General features: G+C 39.6%; 1 protein-coding gene across 1 annotated transcript; it reads right to left on the bottom strand.

The window, feature by feature from the left end:
• Nucleotides 1-10,517: 10,517 nt before the first annotated feature.
• Nucleotides 10,518-17,557, bottom strand: LOC129716258 (collagenase 3-like). Its single transcript, XM_055666131.1, has 8 exons — nucleotides 17,413-17,557; nucleotides 14,927-15,075; nucleotides 14,081-14,206; nucleotides 13,460-13,621; nucleotides 12,651-12,765; nucleotides 11,456-11,589; nucleotides 11,042-11,201; nucleotides 10,518-10,840 (listed from the first exon to the last, which is right to left on the bottom strand). The coding sequence occupies exons 1-8, from the start codon at nucleotides 17,502-17,504 to the stop codon at nucleotides 10,693-10,695; spliced, it is 1,086 nt and encodes a 361-aa protein (XP_055522106.1). The 5' UTR covers nucleotides 17,505-17,557; the 3' UTR covers nucleotides 10,518-10,692.
• Nucleotides 17,558-22,110: the final 4,553 nt, after the last annotated feature.

The raw sequence follows: 22,110 nt of genomic DNA, 5'->3' as shown, positions 1-22,110 counted from the left end.
CACTCATGATGTGAAGCAACACACCGTTGAAAGCACTGGAGCAAGACAGACAACTTTGGTCAAACAAATAATGAAAAATGATTTTTCTTCCTTGTGTATGCAAAGGTAAATGAATAATGCAGTTGTTTGAATGTTCCTGAATGCTCAACATTTTTAAAATCCATGGTAACAATATAATTCAGACTATCAGTTTCCCTTCCTCTCTCCAGTTCACACCACTGCACTTGTTTCCCAGACTTGCACCTCTTGTCTAGGTATCTATAATCAAGGAAACACAACATCCAAGCCATACTGTCTTCTCACTGCTACCATCAGGCAGGAGGTACAGAAGAATGAAGCCTGAAACCTCACATCATCAGGTCAGGGAGAGCTACTTTCCTGCAACTATCAGGTTCATGAACTGACCTTCATAAGCCCATTGCCACCGCAGCAATGGAACACTATTGACCACCTCTTGAACTACCTTAGACATGTTTCTAATTGCATTTTGCACAAAGATCGGGTTTTATATACAGTCTTTTTCATTATACAGTATTGTAAAATTGACACGTAATTTATGTATAATAGATCATAGAACATCGAGGAATATAGCATAGGAACAGGCTATATGCCAAACATGATGCCAAGACAAACCCTTATCTACCTACACATAATCTATATGCCTCAATTCCCTGAAGATTCGTGAGTCTATCCAAAGCTCTCTTCATCCACCACCACCCCTGGCAGTGCAATCCAGACACTTAAGACCCAACACTTGCTCCGCACAAATCTTTGTCCCTCCTACCTTAAAGTTATGATCTCTAGTTTTTGATATTTCCATCCTGGGAAAACATTCTGACTGTCTACCCTATCTATGCCTCTCCTAATTTTATATTTAATATACCTCTCAGATCTCCCCTCAACCTCCAGCGCCCCAGAAAAAAAAGAATCCAAATCTGTATAACCTCTCCCTGTAGTTAATGCCCCTAATCTAGTCACCATTCTGGTAAACTTCCTCTGTAGCCTTTCCAAAGCTTCCGTCTTGTTCCTGCTTTGGGGTGACAGAACTGCACACAATACTCCAAATGTAGCCTTACCAAAGTCCTATAAAGTTGATTCAGGATTTCCTAACTCTTGTACTGAATGCCTCAATCAATGAAGGCAAGGCTGTTCTGAATCCACATGACCAAATCGCTGTTAATCCCATGCATTTTAATCTTCTGGATCAGCCTACCATGCAACACTTTATCAAATGTCTTACCAAAATCACAAAATTGACAACATTCACAACCCCTACCCTCATTGACCACCTTTGTCACCTCCTCAAAAAACTCACACGTTAATAAAATACGACCTGTCATGACAAATCCGTGCTGACTGTTCCTAATTAACCCATTCTCCTACAAATGGGATTAAATCAAATGACAGACAGAATGTCCTATCTGCCCTGCTAACAAACAAATATCCTGTCACTAGGGCTCCCTTTGACTTTTCCTTTCCCTGCTATAAAAGAGCTAAATCTGATGACACAGATACAGTTCCTGATTCCCTTAGTCTCTCACCTTTATTTTGCCTTCTCCACTTGCTCTCCTCTTTTCCCTTCCACCACTTCTCTTTGTTTTCCCACTTTCTCATTATGAACATTTTTCATCACCAAGCAGTCTGTACTCCTACATTTACCAAACTTTCCTCCCTGAGTCTCACAGCGTACATGCCCATTGTCCTTTACCAGTATGTTCAGATTCCTCTGAATCGAAGAAACATTCTCCTACCACTTTGCCACATCTGTCCACTGAGTAGCAACACTCTTCAGTAGCTGTGAGAGTGCTATTTACACTACCAATGCCATTTTGAAACCCAGTGTGACATTGCATTTGCATGATTAAATGGTGGCATTGTGAGAACTTGCAACCATTCATGAGGCTCAAACTAACGTTCCTTTTAGAGCAATGCTTTAATTGGCTATTTTAAGATACACGACAAGACTCTACTGATGAATGAATGATGGCTGACAATATTTTCCATCAATATCCCTCGAGTTGGTCTAACTATTGTGTGTTGACATGCTTATCACTTCACTAATGTTCACCCATTCCTATTATTCAGGAGTGCTATTGAGAGAAAAATGCAGTGAATAAGAGGCGGAATTCCAAATAAGTTCAGACATCATATTTTGAAGGATGAGTTTTAGTTCCATTTAATTTATTGCCACTTGAAATGAGGTACAGTGAGAAGCTTTTGCTGCGTGTTAACCAGTTAGCCAAAAACAATGCATGATTACAATCGATCCATTTACAGTGTTTTGATACATGATAAGAGAATAATGTTTAGTGCAAGGTAAAGCCAGCAAAGTCCGATCAAGGATAGTCCGAGGGTCACCAGAGAGGTAGATAGTAGTTCAGCACTGCTCTCTTGTTGTGGTAAGATGTTTCAGTTGCCCCAAAACAGCTGGGAAAAAACTGACCCTGAATCTGGTGATATGCGTTTTCACACTTCTATACCTTTGCCTGATAGGAGAGGGGAAAAGAGGGAAAAGAGGCCAGGGTGCGACTCATTCTTGATTATGCTGCTGGCCTTGCCGAGGCAGCATGAGGTATAAATGGAGTCAATGGAAGGAAGGTTGGTTTGTGTGATGGTCTGGGCTGCGTCCACAATTCGCTGCAAGTAAGAGTTATTGGACACTTTAGTGTCTGTTTTTAATCACTATAGTCCTCATATACAAAAATCTGCTGTGATATGTGAGTACACCAGATGAGTTGTCCATTTATTAAATATGTTTGCATGGTTGTGGCATTAACAACATGCAGGTTGATTTAGTAGCATGATTATTTCTTCAAACTGTTTGTTTAGGAGCTTTCTTATGTCTGTCTGTTCTTTGGCTAGTGCGACAGTGTTACTTAGTTGATTTAAAAGCTGATGCTGAACTAATTTCTCCTGCAGTAGAGTGGCCTAGTTGGTTTTCCTCTGGAAATTGTGTATGACTAGGAGAAGGAAACGAGACAATGGACAGCAGGATGTGACTGGAAAGTTTATTCTGGTGCAGCCATACTCTAGCCAGGATGTGGGCATCATTATCTGCGCTTGTTGAGGTGATGCTGGCTCTCAATGGCTGGATCAAATGGATGCCGTGTCATGATAGTAAGCAACAGAGTAAGGGAGACACGAGGAACTGCAGATACTTGTTTACGAAAAAAGACACAAATTGCTGGAAGAGAGTTATCTGGAAATGGATCTTGACTTCAAACGTCACCTCTACCTTTGCTCCAGAGTTACTGCAGTACCTTGTGCCTATCTTGGGGGGAAGACAAAACCTGGCAAGTGTAGGTGGATACGGATTTTAGGTTTAGTTTAGTTTAGTTTAGAGGTAGAGGCATAGAAAATAGATGCAGGAGTAAGCCATTTGGCACTTCGAGCCAGCAGTGCCATTAAATATGAACATGGCTGACAATCCAAAATCAGTACCCGTTCCAGCTTGCTCCCCATATCCCTTGATTCCCTTAGCCCTAAGAGCTATATCTATCTCTCTAGAAAACATCCAGTGAATTGGCCTCCACTGCCTTCTTTGACAGAGAATTCCACAGATTCACAACTGTCTAGGTGAAAATGTTTTCCTCATCCCTTATTCTTACACTGTGATCCCTGGTTCTGGATGCCCCAAACATCGGGAACATTTTTCCTGCATCTAGCCTGTCCAATCCCTTAAGAATTTTATATGTTTCTATAAGATATCCTCTCATCCTTCTAAATTCCAGTGAATATGAGCCCAGTTGATCCATTATTTCATCGTATGCCAGTTCCACCATCCCAGAAATTAACCTGGTGAGCAAACGCTGCACTCCCTCAAAAGCAAGAAATTTCCTTCCTCAAATTAGGAGACCAAAACTGCACACAATACCCCAGTGTGGTCTCACCAGGGCCCTGTACATCTGCAGTAGGACCTCCTTGCTCCTATACTCAAATCCTCTCATTATGAAGGCCAACATGCCATTTGCTTTCTTCACTGCCTGCTCTACCTGCATGCTTACTTTCAGTGGATACCCAAATCTTGTTGCACCTCCCCTTTTCCTAAACTGACACAATTCAGATAATAATCTCCCTTCTTGTTCTTGCCTCCAAAGTGGATAACCTCACATTTATCTACATTTCACTTCTTCGTGGATTGTCACCTTGTCGTGGTGGAGAAGCCTGTGTGGACCTGAGATCCTGAGACCGATGCCATCTGGAGCTATGCTCCTGGTAGGTCAACCCATGGCAGTAAGGTCGAGGGGGAGCTCTCTGACAAAGAGCAATCCAACCAAGACCTCAACGGTGGAACAGGCAGAGAACAATGGCTGACCTTTGTGCAGCGTCACAGCGGCTGGGAAGGCGGATGAAGGCTGCAGCAGAAAAGGGTCTCCGGTTGTCTTGGATTCCATGCCACTGGATCCTGATCCTGATCTGTTAAAGACCATTGGGTGGCTGTCTGTGCACCAGTCTCCCCACGTTAAACAAAGTCACGCATAGGCGTCCTCCATATAGGGAATAGCACCCTGGAGACACCCATGGTCAGCCGTGACCGAAGGGGGTCTAAGAAGAAATCTGCATTACATTACACTGCATCAATTACACTGCATCTGCCATGCATCTGCCCACTCACCCAACCTATCCAAGTCACCCTGCAGCCTCATAGCATCCTCCTCGCAGCTCACCCTTCCACTCAGCTTTGTGTTATCCGCAAACTTGAAGATGTTAGCATGGAAACAGGCCCCTCAGCCCACCGAATCTGCAAAGACCAATGATCACACCAGTTTTATCCTACACGCTGGGGACAATTTACAGAAACCAATTAACCTACAAACTGGCACATCTTTGAAATGAGGGAGCAAACAGGTGCACCCAGAGAAATCCCACACGATCACAGGAAAAACGTACAAACTCCGAACAGACAGAGGCTTTCTGGTGCTGTATGGCAGCAACTCCAACGCTGCACCACTGTGCCGACCACAAGAGAGGTTTTATTGGGAAGATGACTGGAGTAAGTGACGAAGGCTAGAGGTGAAAAAGAGACAAAGGATATCAGGTAAGGAGAGAAGAGGAGTGAAATATAAAGCCAGAGGTGGGATATTACTGACAGGGCAAAATTGATCAAGTTAGATCCTTTCACGACAGCTTGAAAAGTCAAACCAATTATTTTGCCAGAGGTTGAATATTGTCACATTATCCTGGTGCAATGGGCCAAAAATGATCAGACATAATGATATGTTTAAGAAATTACTGCAGATGCTGGAAAAATCAAAGGTAGACAAAAATGCTGGAGAAACTCAGCTGGTGAGGCAGCGTCTCTGGAGGGAAGGAATAGGTGATGTTTCGGGTCGAGACCCTTCATCAGAGCTGGGAAGGGGAGGGGAAGGAGGGAGAAAGCAAGGACTACCTGAAATTGGAGAAGTCAATGTTCATACCGCTGGAATGTAAACCGCCCAAGCAAAATATAAGGTGCTGCTCCTCCAATTTGCAGTCGGACTCACTCTAGCCATGGAGGAGGCCCAGGACAGAAAGGTTGAATTCAGAATGGAAGGGTGAGTTGAAATGTTGGGCCACCGGGAGATCAGGTTGGTTAGTGCAAACCGAGCGGAGGTGTTGGGTGAAGCGATCACCAAGCCTACGCTTGGTCTCACCGATGTAGAGCAGCTGACACCTAGAGCAGCGGATGCAATAGATGATGTTGGAGGAGGTGCAGGTGAACCTCTGCCTCACCTGGAAAGACTGATTTGGTCCTTGGATGGTTTCGAGGGGGGAGGTAAAGCGACAAGTGTAGCATTTCCTGCGGTTGCAAGGGAAAGTACCAGGGGAGGTGGTGGTTTGGGTGGGAAGGGACGAATTAACCAGGGAGTTATGGAGGGAGCGGTCTCTGCGGGAAGCCGAAAGGGGAGGAGATGGAAAGATGTGGCCAGTGGTGGTATCCCATTGAAGGTGGCGAAAATGTCGGAGGATTATCTGTTGTATGTGATGGCTTGTAGGGTTAAAGGTGAGGACGAGTGGGACTCTGTCCTTTTTATGAGTGGGGGGGGGGATAGGGATTAGAGCGGAGCTGCGGGATATAGAGGAGACCCTGGTGAGAGCCTCATCTATAGTCGAAGAGGGAAACCTCCGTTTCCTAAAGAATGAGAACATCTCCGATGCCCTGGTTTGGGATACCTCATCTTGGGTGCAGATGCGGCGTAGACGGAGGAATTGGGAGTAGGGGATGGAGTCCTTACAGGAAGCAGGGTGGGAAGAAGTGTAGTCTAGATAGCCATGGGAGTCAGTGGGTTTGTAGTAGATGTCAGTCAGTATTCTGTTACCTGCAATGGAGATAGTGAGGTCTAGAAACAGTAGGGAGATGTCGGAAATGATCCAGGTGAATTTGAGTGCCGGATAGACGTTAGTGTTGAAATGGATGAAGTCAGTGAGTTCTGCATGGGTGCAGGAGGTGGCACCATTGCAGTCGTCAATGTAGCAGAGGTAGAGTTCGGGGATAGGGCCATGGTACTCCTCGAACAAGGATTGTTCGACGTACCCTACAAAGAGGCAGGCATAGCTTGGGCCCATGCGCCTACCCATGGTCCCCTTTGGATTTTGGAGCAAATGGGATGAGTCAAAAGAAAGACATAATAATATGTTTCTACTCAAAAGAACGCAGTGAAATATGAATGGGCAACATTTCTGGTCATTCTATGGAATGCCTTTTTTCAATTGGTTCAAAAGGATCTTCTCTGTTCCAAATTATTCTGCAATAAGTTGTTCTAATCAAGTACACTGTGGATGCAGATTCAATGACTTGCATAAATGGGAAATGCATGATTTCCCATTTATGCAAGCAGAACAGAAAGTGGAATGGGACATCTCTGTCTTTTGCTGTTTGGATGTAATGTCTCTAAATATTGTAATTAAGATTTGTAATTGCATCTGTACCTCACTGTACTTGTATTTATCCCAATAAAACTTGACCTGACTTGAGGACCCTATATACTTTGAGAAGCTTCTAAATTCCCTTTGCCCGTCATTTGCTAAAGCAGTAGTAAATAACCGCAAACCCAAGAATGTACCAATAGCTCCCCCTTGTGGTTTGAACAGAATCAACATCCGTCACACTTGCTCCCTCAATCTTTTAAATGGGAGACAGAAAACAATGAAGGTGAAACAAATGAATATACTACTTAATATCACAGGAAATGACTTACTGGGCAAAGGGTTTGTATATAATGTCTTTACCCAGAAATGTGCTGGAATGTGGTAATTGTTATCACATGGAATGATTGAGGTAAATGGCAAAAAGTTAACAATAATACAAGGCAACAGAAATATTAAGAAGTGGGAGGAAGGTATTGTAGAACATAAAGACTGGCATGGAGCTATAGAACTCTGATTCGTTTTTATGTTCTTGACTGCAAAGGACCATAAATGGATAGTACCTGACAATTGGGAACGGAGATTACAATCAGTAACCAACCCATGCTTGTTGACTGAAGTGCGAGCCACAGTTCACTTTGTAATGTCTGGTCCATTACCTGATTGCTAGACTATTCATCCCATTGTATAACAGCAGCTCTCTACCAGGTACTAGTTCCACACCCCAGCCCACAAGGGAACCTGCCTAGGAATGTGACCAACATCCCTTCCATATGTTAATCCAAACAGCATTCTTTATAGGTACCCTCACCTCAACAGAAAGAAGGTAGGCAGGCAGATAAAGGAGATTTGGTGGTTTCTAGGTCCCTGTGGAATCAAGGGACTGGAAAAAGGAATGTGAAACCAAACCAAAGATTGATCATATTATAAAGGTATATCCAAATTTATTGCATTTTGTAATACATTCAAATATATTAGAACATGGATCATCTGTTACTAAGTACATATAATATCGGTAAAGAAATAAAATTACATACATTTTGGTTTGCTTACAATACAATAGATGACAAATAATGGGGCTCAGTTTCCTTTGTTCCACCACTTTTTTTCAATATTAAATCTCAGTTTTCAATGCTAGGCTGACAAAATGAATTTAGCCTTGTTTGCCTCCATAATAATTATTATTACTGAATAAAATAACTCACAAAATATAAGCATCACAATCCTTTCAAGTATCAGAATATAAACATTAAAGTTCTAAATAAATATTTAACATGACTGTCAAGTCAAGTCACTTTTATTTCTATAGCACATTTATAAAAGAACGCTCGTTGACCAAACTGCTTTAAATTGGTGGAGGTACTAACGTTATACAACAGTGGTTCATAGATTAAGTACATACATAAATACATACATATAGCCCTCTCTCAGAGGACATCAAGAAAGGCTTGGGAGTAAAGATGAGTTTTAAGTCTCAAATTAAAAGAGTCAATGGAGGGGGGGAGGGGGGGGGGCAGTTCTGATGGGAAGAGGGATGCTGTTTCACAGTCAAGGAGCTGCAACCACTAAAGCGCGGTCGCCCCTGACCTTATGCCGAGACCGCAGGATGTTCAGTAACCAGAAGTCGGCTGATCTGTGGGACCTGGAGGTGGTGTGGTGGGTAAGCAGACTTTTGATGTAGGTGGGGGCAAGCCCATTAAGGGCTTTGTAAACATAAAGAAGGATCTTGACATTTATTTGGAACCGCACAGACAGCCAGTTGAGAGAGGCCAGAATCGGGGTGATGTGGTCCCCTTTTCTGGTGCCCGTCAGGAGTCTCGTTGTGGCGTTTTGGACCAGTGGCAGGCGGGACAGGGAAGAATGGCTGATTCCAGTGCAATGGGAGTTGCAGTAATCGAGGCAGGAGGAGATAAATGTGTGGATGATCTTTTCAAGTCACAAACACGTCACAATGAGAAAATAAAAGTACAATAAAAAATGATAACTATGTAAAGGAATAATACAGGATTATTCACAGTTTAAGAATAAGGGGTAGGCCATTTAGGACTGAGATGAGGAAAAACAATTCACCCAGAGAGTTGTGAATCTGTGGAATTTTCTGCCACAGAAGGCAGTGGAGGCCAATTTGTTGGATGTTTTCAAGAGAGAGTTAGATTTAGCTCTTAAGGCCAAGGGAATCAAGTGATATAGGGTAAAAGCTGGAATGGGGTACTGATTTTGGATGAAAAGCCATGATCATATTGAATGGCGGTGCTGGCTCGAAGGGATGAATGGCCTACTCCTGCACTTATTTTCTGTTTCTATACAAACAGTTATGATGTAAGCTAGATTTGTATTCGTTTTTCAACACAACACCAAAGTAAAACACTGATAATTTGGTATCCATGTTTTCAGATCTCCTGATGCTTCAACTTCAGGATCACTCATCGTTACACTAAACCTGGTTATCCATTTGAAACAGACGAGCTGAACTCACCAGAACTCTGTTTAACACGTTAAACTTATTATATTCACTGGAAAATGTGTTATGCTACAGTATCACATGTTCAAAAGAAAATGTGAAATAAAATTGTGTTGGGTTATTAGTAGGGGTAACGTCGTAATAATTCAGAAAATCTGCGGGTCCACTCCACCAATATCCCAAGGGTGCCAGATTATCAGTTTTTAATTTATGTTGTACAAGTAGGCTACACGGCGAGGCATTTTAAATTAAATTCTGGTTGGTTGTTTGATTTTATACTAGTGCAGACCCAATAAATCGCCTCTTGCAAAGATGCTCGAATTAGATTATTTGACACAGCTTGATAAGTCGAGGAATTTAACATCCCAATAGTGAATTGATTCTTTGTATTGCAAAGACACGTTGCTCACTTGTGTTGAAGATGAACTGGGATGATTTAGAGAAGAAGTAAATATATCCTGCAAAACATAAAAGATAACATTCAAGTGAGGTCACACAATCAGTTTCAAACAATGTTCTCCAGATATGCATTTGTATTTCTGCATTCACATTTTTAACAGATTTTAGCAAAATATATTTTGGTCCTGATGCATCTTAGAAAATCTGTGTAAGTTATGAAAGATACTAACAGAAAAGAGTAGTATGGGGTGTCTCTGTGTGATGTGCTTGGACCTTTGGTGTTGAAAGAAATATGGTTCCAAATTTGCATTATAACTTTGTTTTAGAAACAGTGCAATGCTTGAATTTGAAGATGACATCAAAGTGGGAGGGGCAATAAAATCAGCAGAGATTAATCAGAAATGGCAAGTAAATGTGGAGGGTTTCACCTGAGCCATGATGTTAAGAAACACCAAAGAAGTGACATGAATGGCTATTTGTTTAAGATGCTGGAAAAATCGAAGGTAGACAATAATGCTGGAGAAACTCAGTGTTTCATTCAATCATTTGCATCATTTTTCTCGGAAACTGTCACCTATCCATATTGTCCCAAGATGCTGCCCGACCCGCGGAGTTACTCCAGTACTTTGTGCTTTTTTTGTAAACCAGCAACTGCACTTCCTTGTATCTACCTATATGAATATATGACATGTTTGCCCATAAATAAGAATCCAATTGAATTGCACTGACCCCAATACTGCTCTGCTTAAGTCACATCACTGTATAGACCAGGGGTTAATCTGGAAGTTTAAAGATTAATTAAGTGATGTTGAAGAAGCTGAGTGCAATGTTTCTTTAACTAAAGATATTAATCTGTGAACATTTGAATTCAATGTAGATGTAGATGCCTGGTTCATCATTTCACCACTTTGACAGGTGTAGATTTTCATTGCAGAGGTGGTCAAATGCAGCCTTTGTAACTGAAATTTAAAAAAAACACCAACACTTCAAAATCTCAATGTATGAAAATAATATTTATGTCTAAATTTACCATTATGTTCAATTGCTGCATCCAGCTTGGAAGGGACTCCTGGCCAGTCATCCACCATCCGTCGGGGGTAACCTTCATCCATCCTCTGTTTCACTTCATCATAGCTAAAGGACAAAAAGATAAGTGAAGGGATGCACTATCAAACAAAACATCTAGACACTGGACTCTACATAATCTTGAAAAACAAAAATCACAGAATTGAGCTACATAACAGGTGTGTAACAATAGACAAAGACAGGTGCCAGGTAATGCTACATTCCGGCTAAAATATTTGCATTTATTTTTTTTATACAACAAACCATTACCTCCAGTATTGGCCTCTTGCAAAGAATAATGTCTTTGAAGTCTTTTCAATATGAACAGTGGCATCTATTTTCCTGATGTATTTTGGAATACCAAATTTGTAGATGGACTTTGGATATCCCGGCATGATGTTGTAGCCTTCGATGGCCCAGTATTTCATTCCTATTGGATTACAGGACACATGTTGGTATCTGCATATCAGCAAAAGTTTTCCCTTTTAAATAACTCCTCCAGAGGGCAGCTTCTCATTAGGATGGAAGACAGTCACCAGTTCCCAAGCCTCCCCTGACTGTGTGCTCTCTCGCTGATGGCTTTTTGCAAATCAGGCAATTCTGCAAAAGTACTTATGATGCCTCTGTTTATTGATAGTTCACTCCTCAACACTGTCCTCAGTAAGGAAAAGAAACAGGGCTCACCTTTAATAACAATGAGTAAACCATTTTTCTGATTTTCGTACGCAGCATGAATCCTGGCAGGAAGCTCTGGCCAAAATGATTTAATTAAAACAAGCTCACTAGTAGATTTATGTGAATATCTCCTCCAGAAAAACCTAGTAAAATAACAAAAAATGATCAGAATGTGTAAGTAGCCCAAATGAGAAATACAAGATTGGCATGTTCCTCCATATATGTTATATTTGACTGTTTATTTAACATAACATCGACAAATCATTTCAAATAATATATTATTTTAACTACTTGACATACTGATATTAAAACTGGTAAGTGATGCATTCCATAAATGAATATCATTTCTACATTACAAAATCAAATACAGTTAAAAAACAGTTCCCTGGGTGCAGAGGTCTCTGAGAAGTTGTCAGGTTATAGTAGTCAGCCTGTCATTTCCCCCTGTCCCCATTCACTGCCCCAGGATAATAAGGCTGGACCGGTTTTCATTGCTTCTTCTGTTGAGCATAAGAAGAACTGGAACAGAAGCGGCCCGTACTGTCCACCAACCTTCTTTACCCTGATTTGAATCGGCACCTACTTCCACAAAATAGTTATTGACTAGTCTACCTAGTTACCGACTCAAGATATGAGGTGGAGTAGACACCCCAATCAGCATTAATGGTACCAAAATGGAAATGGTCAACAGCTTCAAGTTCCTATGCATAAATGTCACTGACAATTTGTTCTGGATCAACCACCCACAATGAATCTACGGTCAAGAAAGCACACCAATGCTTTTATTCTCCAGATGACAAAGAAAGGTCATGAACACTTCCCGGATTCTACAGTTGCACCTTAGAAAGCATCCTGTTAGGATGCATCACAGCTAGGTTTGGCAACTGCCCTGCCCAAAACGGCAAGAAATTAAAGACAGTGGTGGATGTAGCCCAGTTCATCGCACAGATCAGTCTCCCCACTTCGACTTCACCTACATTTCACACTGTCTTGAGAAAATGTCCTTTTCACCCCATCATTCCCTTTATTCCCCTCTCCCATCAGGCAGAAGATACATAAGTCTGAAAGCATATACCACCAGATTCAGGAACAGCTTCTTCCTCATTTCCATCAGACTACTGAACAGATCTTGTATGAGGCAGGGTGCAGTCCTATATTAATGTTATTAAAAGCACTGTTCTCAGATATTTTGCAAATTTCATACCGGTCCTTAAAATATAATGTCTCTCCACGAAGACTAGCAACAGCATCAAAATACAAGTAAGGATCACAGACATCAGGCGTTTCTGCTGGTGGTGGATGCACCTCATTTGATGAACCTTGTGAAAAGTAAATAAACATATTGTAAATAATGTGGAATATGCAGGTACAGCAGGCAGTGAAGAAAGCATGGGAAACAATAGTCGACAGCTTAAGTAGTACTGAATAACATCATTAAATCAGGGAAGTATAATTGTAAAACACACTGGATTATTGCTTCCATTCTTGATTAACTGGATTAATGGGCATTTGGGCTTATACAAGTACCCATGCCATCATCTCTTGGCCATTTGAGATACTCCTCCTTTATTACAAGAGTGTGCATGATTGTGTCCTTCTACTTAATAGCACAATTAACTTTGATGTCCACAATTACAAAGACCACTCATCACCTGGTCAGTACAATAAACTGTAGATATTTCTTCCTGATCTCCGTTACGCGATCTACGTAGCTGATAAAGGTACAAACACTGAAACTCCCGAATGTTCTAATTTGCATTTAATTCAAAGGCCCAATACTTAAAGGTGAGACACAACACATTCAAACTTTAAAATGTTATTTTATGGCAATTTTTTGTATTCTGGACAAAGAACTATCAAAGCATATTCATTACACTGGCAGTGTACCAGAAGCTTTTCACTGTACCTCGTACACATGATAATAAACAAAACTAAACAGTGCTTAAACTATCTGCATCATCACTGATTACTAAGGCAGGAATAGTTCAGCATTTATTTGATACTTAAACTTACCATATAGAGCTTGGATTCCATTAACGTCATCACGCGCGAGACGGAACTCTTTCATCGATGTGTATACGTACATTGGGTACATTAATGCACCGGGATCTTGAGAGTGAGCCAGTCCCAATGCATGGCCAAATTCATGGGCAGCCACAATAAAAAGATTGTACCCTAAGGTAAAAGGATTACAAGATGGCAAATTTAAAATCCTCTCTGATGGATATTTTAAATGATTATCAATCAATGTCCAAACAATGAAGTATTAACAGCATGGAATATAGCAGTAATAAGTTTCATAGAATCTTTATTTTTTTCCTCAGACATGCTGAAAATGTGTATTAGTACATTTTATCTGTTAATGGGTTGAATTAGTATGTTCATAGTGAGGAGCTATAACAACTTACAATCTAATTATATTTCAGAGCGACGATGAATAAAATGATTCATTGTAATTAAATCTCCACCAGAAAAAAAAATAGTTTACATCAAGAATTCCAAGGAAAATATTTTTTTAAAGATTAATTTTACTAGCTAACAACTTAGCTGCACTTTTACAGAAAAAAACCTCATTGGTCAAAGCCCATTTTTACCAATGATTATTATGTTAATAATATTAGTGAATTGTTTTACCATTTGATCCCATTGTCCATTCTTCATCTTCATCAAAGTGAGTGTCCCCTCCAATACCTTCACCTGGAGGAAAAGCATGGGCCAGGTAGCCATTTGGTCCATCAAATGGATAATTGTCTCCATGTTCTGGAAATAATGCAAAAAACGCATGAAGAAACAATTTTGGAAGCTGTGAATGGCTGTATGCAAAATGTTAGAAATGATAAGTTAAAAATTTTTTTTTTAAAAACTTCTCTCATTATCTCCCCACCAATCACATAAGGATATGTTTTAAACACATTAAAATCCTCACAGCCAGCTTCCTGTTCCATAGGAAGTGAGATGTGTCTGTGTTTCCTTCCACTATCATGATTGTGAACAGTCTACAACTTGAAATATTCATTGGATCATGATACCTTTTTGAAGCATTTTAATTATTTGCTTTGCTTGTGCATATTGTATTTCCTCAAAAAAGTTCTATTAGTTTGGGCGGCACAATGGCATAGCGGCAGAGTTGCTGCCTTACAGCGTTTTAGACCCGGGATCGATCCTGCCTACGGATGCTGTCCGTACAAAGTTTGTACTTTCTCCCCTTGACCACGTGGGTTTTCTCCAGGTGCTTCTGTTTCCTCCCACACTCCAAAAATGTACAGGTGTTTGGGTTAATTTGTAAATTGGTCAAATTGTAAATTGTCCCTAGTGTGTAGGATAGTAATAGTATACAGTGATCGTTGGTCAGCAAGGGCTGAAGGCCCTGTTTCCTTGCTGTATCTCTAAAGACCAAGGTATTAAAAGTAAAGTCTAAAGGACTTTGGACATCAACATTTATACTAAAAAAGCAACAACTTAAAATAAATCTGTTCATACCTCTAGCCACAAATGTGATCATGATATCAGCTTGTCCCTCATTAATTCTGCTGAATTCCAAAGGCGTGACATCACTCCAAACCTTCAAAGCTTTCTCTATTGCCATGTGCACCTCATCATGTGAAAGATCCGGCGTATAGTTTAGAATTCTTTAATAAAGAAAGTACAAAGTAAGAATTTGTACTGAATACAATTGATCAAAGCTTACTGGAGTAGGACTTTTCTCAGCGTATAGTATGCCACCAGTTAAACCCATCCTGTTCTCTTCAACAAAGATTTATTGTGCCACAAATTGTTGGAAACTTAAGCTGGGTTTGACAAATAGAGTATCTTAAGCCATAGGGAATATAAGGATATAACATCTATATTCTTCAACAACATGATTGAAAGATTGAAAAACAAACAGAAATAAAAGAGAAGGCGCATTAAATTGAATAATTAAACAAGCTCAAACAGGGGAAAGATGTAGAATTTTAATTTTTTTTTTTTTTTGTTTTTTTTGTTTATTTTATTAGAAGTTAATACAGCACAAAACAGTACATTGGCACCTAATTTTAGGTGCCAACTATGTAATACCGTAATCCATTCTATGTACAACCTCTAGTTTTATGTGATAAGAAGGAAGTAAGCAGAACAAGAAAAAGAAAACAATAGAAAGGGGAAAAAGTGGAAAAATAGATGGTAGAGAGTAGAAAAACGTGAAGTGTGTATATAAAAAATAAAAAAGGAAGAGAGAAAGTGGAAAGTAGAAATAGAAGAGAAGGCCCCTTAAAAGAGAATTTTTCAAATCTGTATTCGGAGATGTAGCTCTATCCGCGTCATGAACTGAAATCAGCAATCCTTATGGCACCGCTGCATCACATGATTCCAAAAAGTCGATGAAAGGAGACCAACTCCTTAAGAATTGGTCATATTTATCTATTAGTCGGAGTCTCATTTCTTCAAGGCGTGCTATGTCCATCATATTCCTAATCCACATTTTAACAGTTGGTGTGGTTGTATTTTTCCAAAATTTAAGTATCAATTTCTTTCCAATTATTAACCCATAATTAAAAAAAACATTTTGATCTTTATTTAAATTGGTATCTTCTCCTATTATTCCAAATATAATCCATTCCGTTTTGGGTTCTATTCTTGACTTGAAAATCTTTGTAAATATATCAAATATATCACTCCAAAATTTATTCAACTTTGTACATCCAACAAATGAGTGTGTTATATTAGCGTTTTGAAACAAACATTTATCGCATCTGGGAGAGACGTTTGGATAAAATTTATTCAACCTCGTTTTTGAATAATATAGTCTATGTAATAATTTGAATTGAATTAAATTATGTCTTGCATTAATAGAACAGTTATGTGTATTCATCAAATACTTTTCCCATCTATCCTTCGAGATCTTTATCATTAGCTCTTGTTCCCAATCTTCCCTTAATGCTTCTGTTGAGGGTGATTCTCTATTTAATATATTATTATAAAAGTATGATATTAATTTTTGTGAATCAGCCTTAATATTCATTGCTTCTTCTAAAGGATCTAAAAATATAGTTTGAAATCTATGTGTATATTTCTTCATAAAGTCACATACCTGTATATATTTAAAATATTGATTATCCTTCAATTTAAATTTTAATTTTAATTGTTGAAATGATAACAGTTTGCCCACTTCATACATGTCCCCTACTTTCCTAATCCCCAGTCTATCCCATTGTTGATATGTGTTGTCGATGAGAGAAGGTTTGAATGCGGGGTTGTTCAATAGTGGGGTTAGTACTGATAAATTATTTAATTTCAAGGATACTTTTATTTGTTTCCAAATTCTTATTATATTGTGAATAATTGGGTTCTTCTTATATATTATACTATTCAATTTTATCGGTGAGAGCAGGATCGTTCCTATATCGTGCGGATAGCACTCCTCTTTCTCCGAATTTTAATTTTTAAATGATTGAATTACAGAGATTGAAAACGGACTTGAATTTTTTTTAAATCTCTGGATATAACATATATTGCCATGAATAAAACTACCGGAATGCCGCATGATCCTTTGTTACTCCAGCACTTTGTGTCTTTCTTCGGTTGATGCCAACATCTGCAATTCTTTTCTACACAGTTTAAAATAATCCCTTTCTAAACATATTGAATGGCATTCCATTATTAATTATTTTGCCATTTGTAGATTATCTAAACATAATTACAAGCCCAATTATCTATAATAAGCTCAATATTCAACTGGTACATTAATTCACAAGTTCTTTAAAATTACAAGCACTAAGGGTGTGATGCTGTTTCCACAATGAAAACTGTAAATCAATTTGAATCAATCAAAACATTCTGTAAATTTTCAGTTTAAGACTTCTCAGTTAATCACCTAAATTTCTAAGATGAATGGAGTACCAATACAATTGTATACTGTTATCCTACTAACAGTGTTTAGCCCAACCAAACACTGAATTGTTTTTGAGGTGTACTGTGCAGAAGATTACCTGTATGTTAACTTATTCTGTTTCCATTTCGGTTTTCTTGGGAAGTGATTATATTCAGCAACGTCAGGAACTCCACATCGAGGCTTTTCCATGACTCCCAGAGTTTCAGCATCTAGAGAGCCAGTTACCTGAGGCCAAAATATTCTTGCAGGCCAAAATATTTCCAGCCAAATAGGTTTTGATCCAACTGCCAGGGGGTAGGTTAGTCACTCCCCGACAATCTAGCATTTTCAAGTTATGTTGTTGGAATGTGGGACTCCCTGGAGCCAGGTTTTCCAGCATCTAAGAGCCAGTTACCCTGAGGCGACCTGCATTTTCCTAATCTTCTCTGATAATAAACCTGATGCTCTGTAGGTTTTGAACTTTCCCATGATTTGTGTTGAGTGATCTTCAAGCTTGTAGAATTGCTTCAGGTAAGTCTTCAAAACAAAAGTTTTAGCATTGTTAATGTTGCCTTTACCTATTAGGAAAAATAAAATTATACTAGAAAATGTATTTCACAGCATGTTGTTACTTGCATTCTGTACAGTACCTCAGCGAACTGCCGATCCTTCTCATATTTCTCAGCTTCGAAAAGTCGCGGAATAGCAGAAGTACATGTTACATGAACTAAAACAAATAAAACTGGAGACCACAAATACTTCATCTTTCTCTTCTCAACTGAAGGATATTCAGGACACTTCTGTTTCCTGGATTTTCCTTGTGGCTTTTATACTCTGGTTTGTATAATGCTCTACTAATTACAGGATGATTCAGATGTGATTAAGATCTAACCACAGCAGTGTAACGGCTGGTTAAGGTCTGCCAGGATGTCCATTTAAGGATGTGCTTCCATTTGTTAATCCAATATTTGTAAATCTTCCATGTATTTTTGAGAATAAATCAGCCCAGTGGCCTTTGAATGTTACATTTGAGTCAATCAAACATTTGTAAAATTTTGTTGTCAAAATTAACTTTCATCACAGCACCAACACAACATTTTATTTAAACTTCTCCCTACTGTAACAAATCAATTATATAGAATATAATAGTCTACCTCTGGCAGCCAAGACTCTGAACTTCAGAATTCCCTCGCTAAACCTCTGACTTTTAATTTAGTTTAGTTTAGAGATAGAGCCTGGAAACAAACCCTTCAGCCACGAAATCCATGCCAACCGTCGATCACCTGCTCATGCAAATTCCATGTTATTCCAGATTTGTATCCACTCCCAACACACAAAGAACAATTTTACAGGGGCCAATAAATCTTCATACTCACACATCACAGTCACAGGGAGGACATGCAACCTCCACACAGACACCATACAATCATGGCTGATCAATTTTTCCCTCTTAATCTCATTCTCCTGCATTCTCCCCGTACATCTGACATCCATACTAATCAAGAACCTATCAATCTCCCACAAGTGGAAACATTATCTTCACATACACTGGATCTATGTCTTTCATTATACTGTAAATTACAATGAGATACCCCTTCATCCTTCTAAACTCCAGCAAGTACTGTCGCAGTGCCATCTAACATTCATCATCTTGCAGCTCCGATTTCTGAATCCTCTCCCCATTTGGAAAACATTCTTTGCCTTCTGCCATCCAGCCAATCTTCTATATATGCTAGGATCTCCTCTCGAATACCATGGGCTCTCATCTTGTTTAACAGCCTCAAATGTGGCACCTAATCAAAAGCCTTTGAAAATTCTGTCAGCAGTCTGCCCTTTCTTCACTGTTATCATTCTCATTCCCAGGGGCAAGTCAGCACTTCATCCAGTTGTCAGAAACCAGATATCTCTTCATTGTGTTAATATACAAAATACAGCAAGAAATTAAGATCCTCATATCTCTTTCCGAATTGTTGAGGAAGGCTATGCTCATTTATCGTATGGTATAAGTGGAATATGAATTCCTGCAGTATATTCTGCTATAGGTTTTGTAATGGGGTTTGTTGTACCTGGGGATACTGTGACATTTGGTGCAGCAACAGCTTCAGGGTCCCAGGTTTGATTGTAACTCCTGTGCAATTTGTGTGGAGTTTGCATGTTCGCTCCATGATTTGTTGGGTTTCCTCTCAGAGTACCAGTTTCCTCACATCTGCCAATGACACTGAGATATCAATTGGTCATTGTAAATTACCCCTCAGCATTGGTTAATGACAAAATGAATCAAAGGATATTCAATAAAGAGAATAAGGTGCAAGGGGATAGTAAATAAAGTGAGAAAGAATGAGATTAAGGGAATTATTCTCCTGGGACCTGAAACGTACCTCATGACCTGAACGGACTTGTTTAGTGTTGCATTGACATAAAGGCGTGTCAAAGTGTATGTGCAGTTAATAATCATTGCCTTAGGGGATAAATTGAATCTATAGATACATGGTTTTGATTTCCAAAACATGCATAGGCGAGTTAAATAATAGCATGATGAAAACATAATTTCTGGTTCCTGGGTGCCTGTGTTTGCAAGTAACTGCCTATTTAACATGGCAAAGCACAATGTGCTTCAATCAGTGTCTAATTGGGAACCTATGAATTGATTCAGTATAAGGATTTAATTCGGTAAAAAAAGGAAAGCTGCCGGAGGAACAAAATGGACAGATGACATCCTGGGTCGAGACTCTTATTCTGATACAGATGAACGGTTTCAACTCAAAACACCAGCTGTCCATTTCCCTCCACGGATGCTGCCTGACCCGCTGAGTTCCTCCAGCAGCTCTCCTTTATTTGTTCCAGGTTTCAGCATCTGCAGTCTCTTCATTTCATTAACATTGTCACGCTACTTTAGGGCACATCGTAAACTCAATCTGTTGATGTAAGCAGTGATAACAATTGAAAAAAAACATTTTGCCCCACTGATAAGTTTTCTTGTTTTGCTTGCAACATACTAAACTCACTGGCTGGGAGTTTCAATGCTCACCACCCAGTGATTTCCCCCCACACATCAGCAGCTGCCTGGTACACAGCCCAAGTGTCCTTCAAAGGTTGACGTAGTTGTTTCATCGCTTCATTGTAAATGTGAGGTTTTCTAATGTGGGAAAATATGCTGATCATGGTTTAAACTTGATGGGAGTTTGGCAGAATTAGACGCAGTGAAGCCAGGAAATTGGATAGTATGTGGTTTCATTCAATTCTTCCTGGAACATGGCACGTAGGCATATTGCATGACATTTTCTTATTAGTGTGAATCATTCTGTCGCTACTTACTGTGATAAAACCAAAATTGCCATCTCAATTTTTGATCCTGACATACATTACAGATCATCACAAAATGCTGGAGTAACTCAACGGGACAGGCAGCATGGTGACGTTTCGGGCCACCCATACCTCTCCAGAGATGTTGCCTGGTCCGCTGAGTTACTCCAGCATTTTGTGTCTATCTTCAGTGTAAACCAGCACCACAGTTCCTTCCTGTACATTACAGATCAGTTCATTTGCTTACCTGACTGCATTGAAGAGGAAATATGAATTGCAGACTGGGAGAAGAGAACAAGAAGACAAGAAGATCAGTGCAAGATCGGTTCTCAGGCATACAAGTCTGTCCTATCACTCAATATGATCATGGCTGATCTATGCTGGCCTCATTTTCTCTTGTTTGCCAGTTCCCCATAATTCCTCAATTCAAATATGTATCTATCTTCATCTTAAATATAACAAAAAACAACCTGGTCTCCATCACCCTCAGGGGCAGAGAATTCAGTAGTTTCACTACCTTCTGAGAGAGGTTTCTGCACACCTTGGTTTTGAATTGCTGACTTAAATTTTGTACTGATGTTCCCTCATTCATGGCTCTCCTGCACTGAAAATATCTCAACATTTACCCTGTCCTGAAGTCCCTTTAGGATTTTATCTGTTTGATTAAGGTTGCGTCTCATTTTTCTAAACACCATGGATATTAATGCCAAATTGTCTAGCCTTTCTTGATACGATAATCCTCTCCTCAGGAATATGCATGGTCAATTTCCTTTGAACAACCTCCAATGCCACTGTATTGCTTTTTTTTTAGCTAAAGGGGACCGATACTGAGTGCAGTATTCCGGGCATGGCCTCACCAACACCCTATATAACTGTTGCAAAACATTCCCACTCTTAAACATCAACACCTTTGCCAATAAAATGGTGTTTGCCTTAAAAAGACACAAAGTGCTGCAGTAACTCAGCAAGTCAGGCAGCATCTCTGGAGAACAAGGAGAGGTGACCCTTGGGACCCTTCTTCAGACTGAGAAACTCCAGCACTTTTGGTCTTTCTTTGTAAACCAGCATTTGCAGTTCCTTCTTTCTACATACTGTTTGCCTTGTTAACTACTTGTTAGACTTGCCCATTAACGTTGTGCAATTCATGGAATCATAGATTCATGAATCAGGATCCCACTGAACTTCATTAATTTGCAGTGTTTACCCATTCACCTAATATCCTGCCTTTTGATTCCTCTTGCCACATGACCTCACATTTCTCCATATTAAACTCCATTTGCCAGGTATTCACCAAATCACTCAATGTACCTACAACTGCACAATCACAATGTTCTCATCACAACATGCTTTCCCACTTCTTTTTTGAATCATAGGCAAACCTTTAAACCTTACATTTTTCTCCCTCCTCCAGGTCATTAATATAAACAGTAAAGAATTGAGGTCCAACAACCAACCACTGGAATACTCCACCAGTTACATTCCTCCCATTATTGTTGTGGTCACTTCCTTTAAA

Source organism: Leucoraja erinacea, unplaced genomic scaffold (assembly GCF_028641065.1).
Source record: "Leucoraja erinacea ecotype New England unplaced genomic scaffold, Leri_hhj_1 Leri_196S, whole genome shotgun sequence".
Taxonomy (NCBI): domain Eukaryota; kingdom Metazoa; phylum Chordata; class Chondrichthyes; order Rajiformes; family Rajidae; genus Leucoraja; species Leucoraja erinaceus.
The sequence above is the reverse complement of the archived record's forward strand: the minus strand, read 5'-3'. Positions and strand labels throughout refer to the sequence as shown.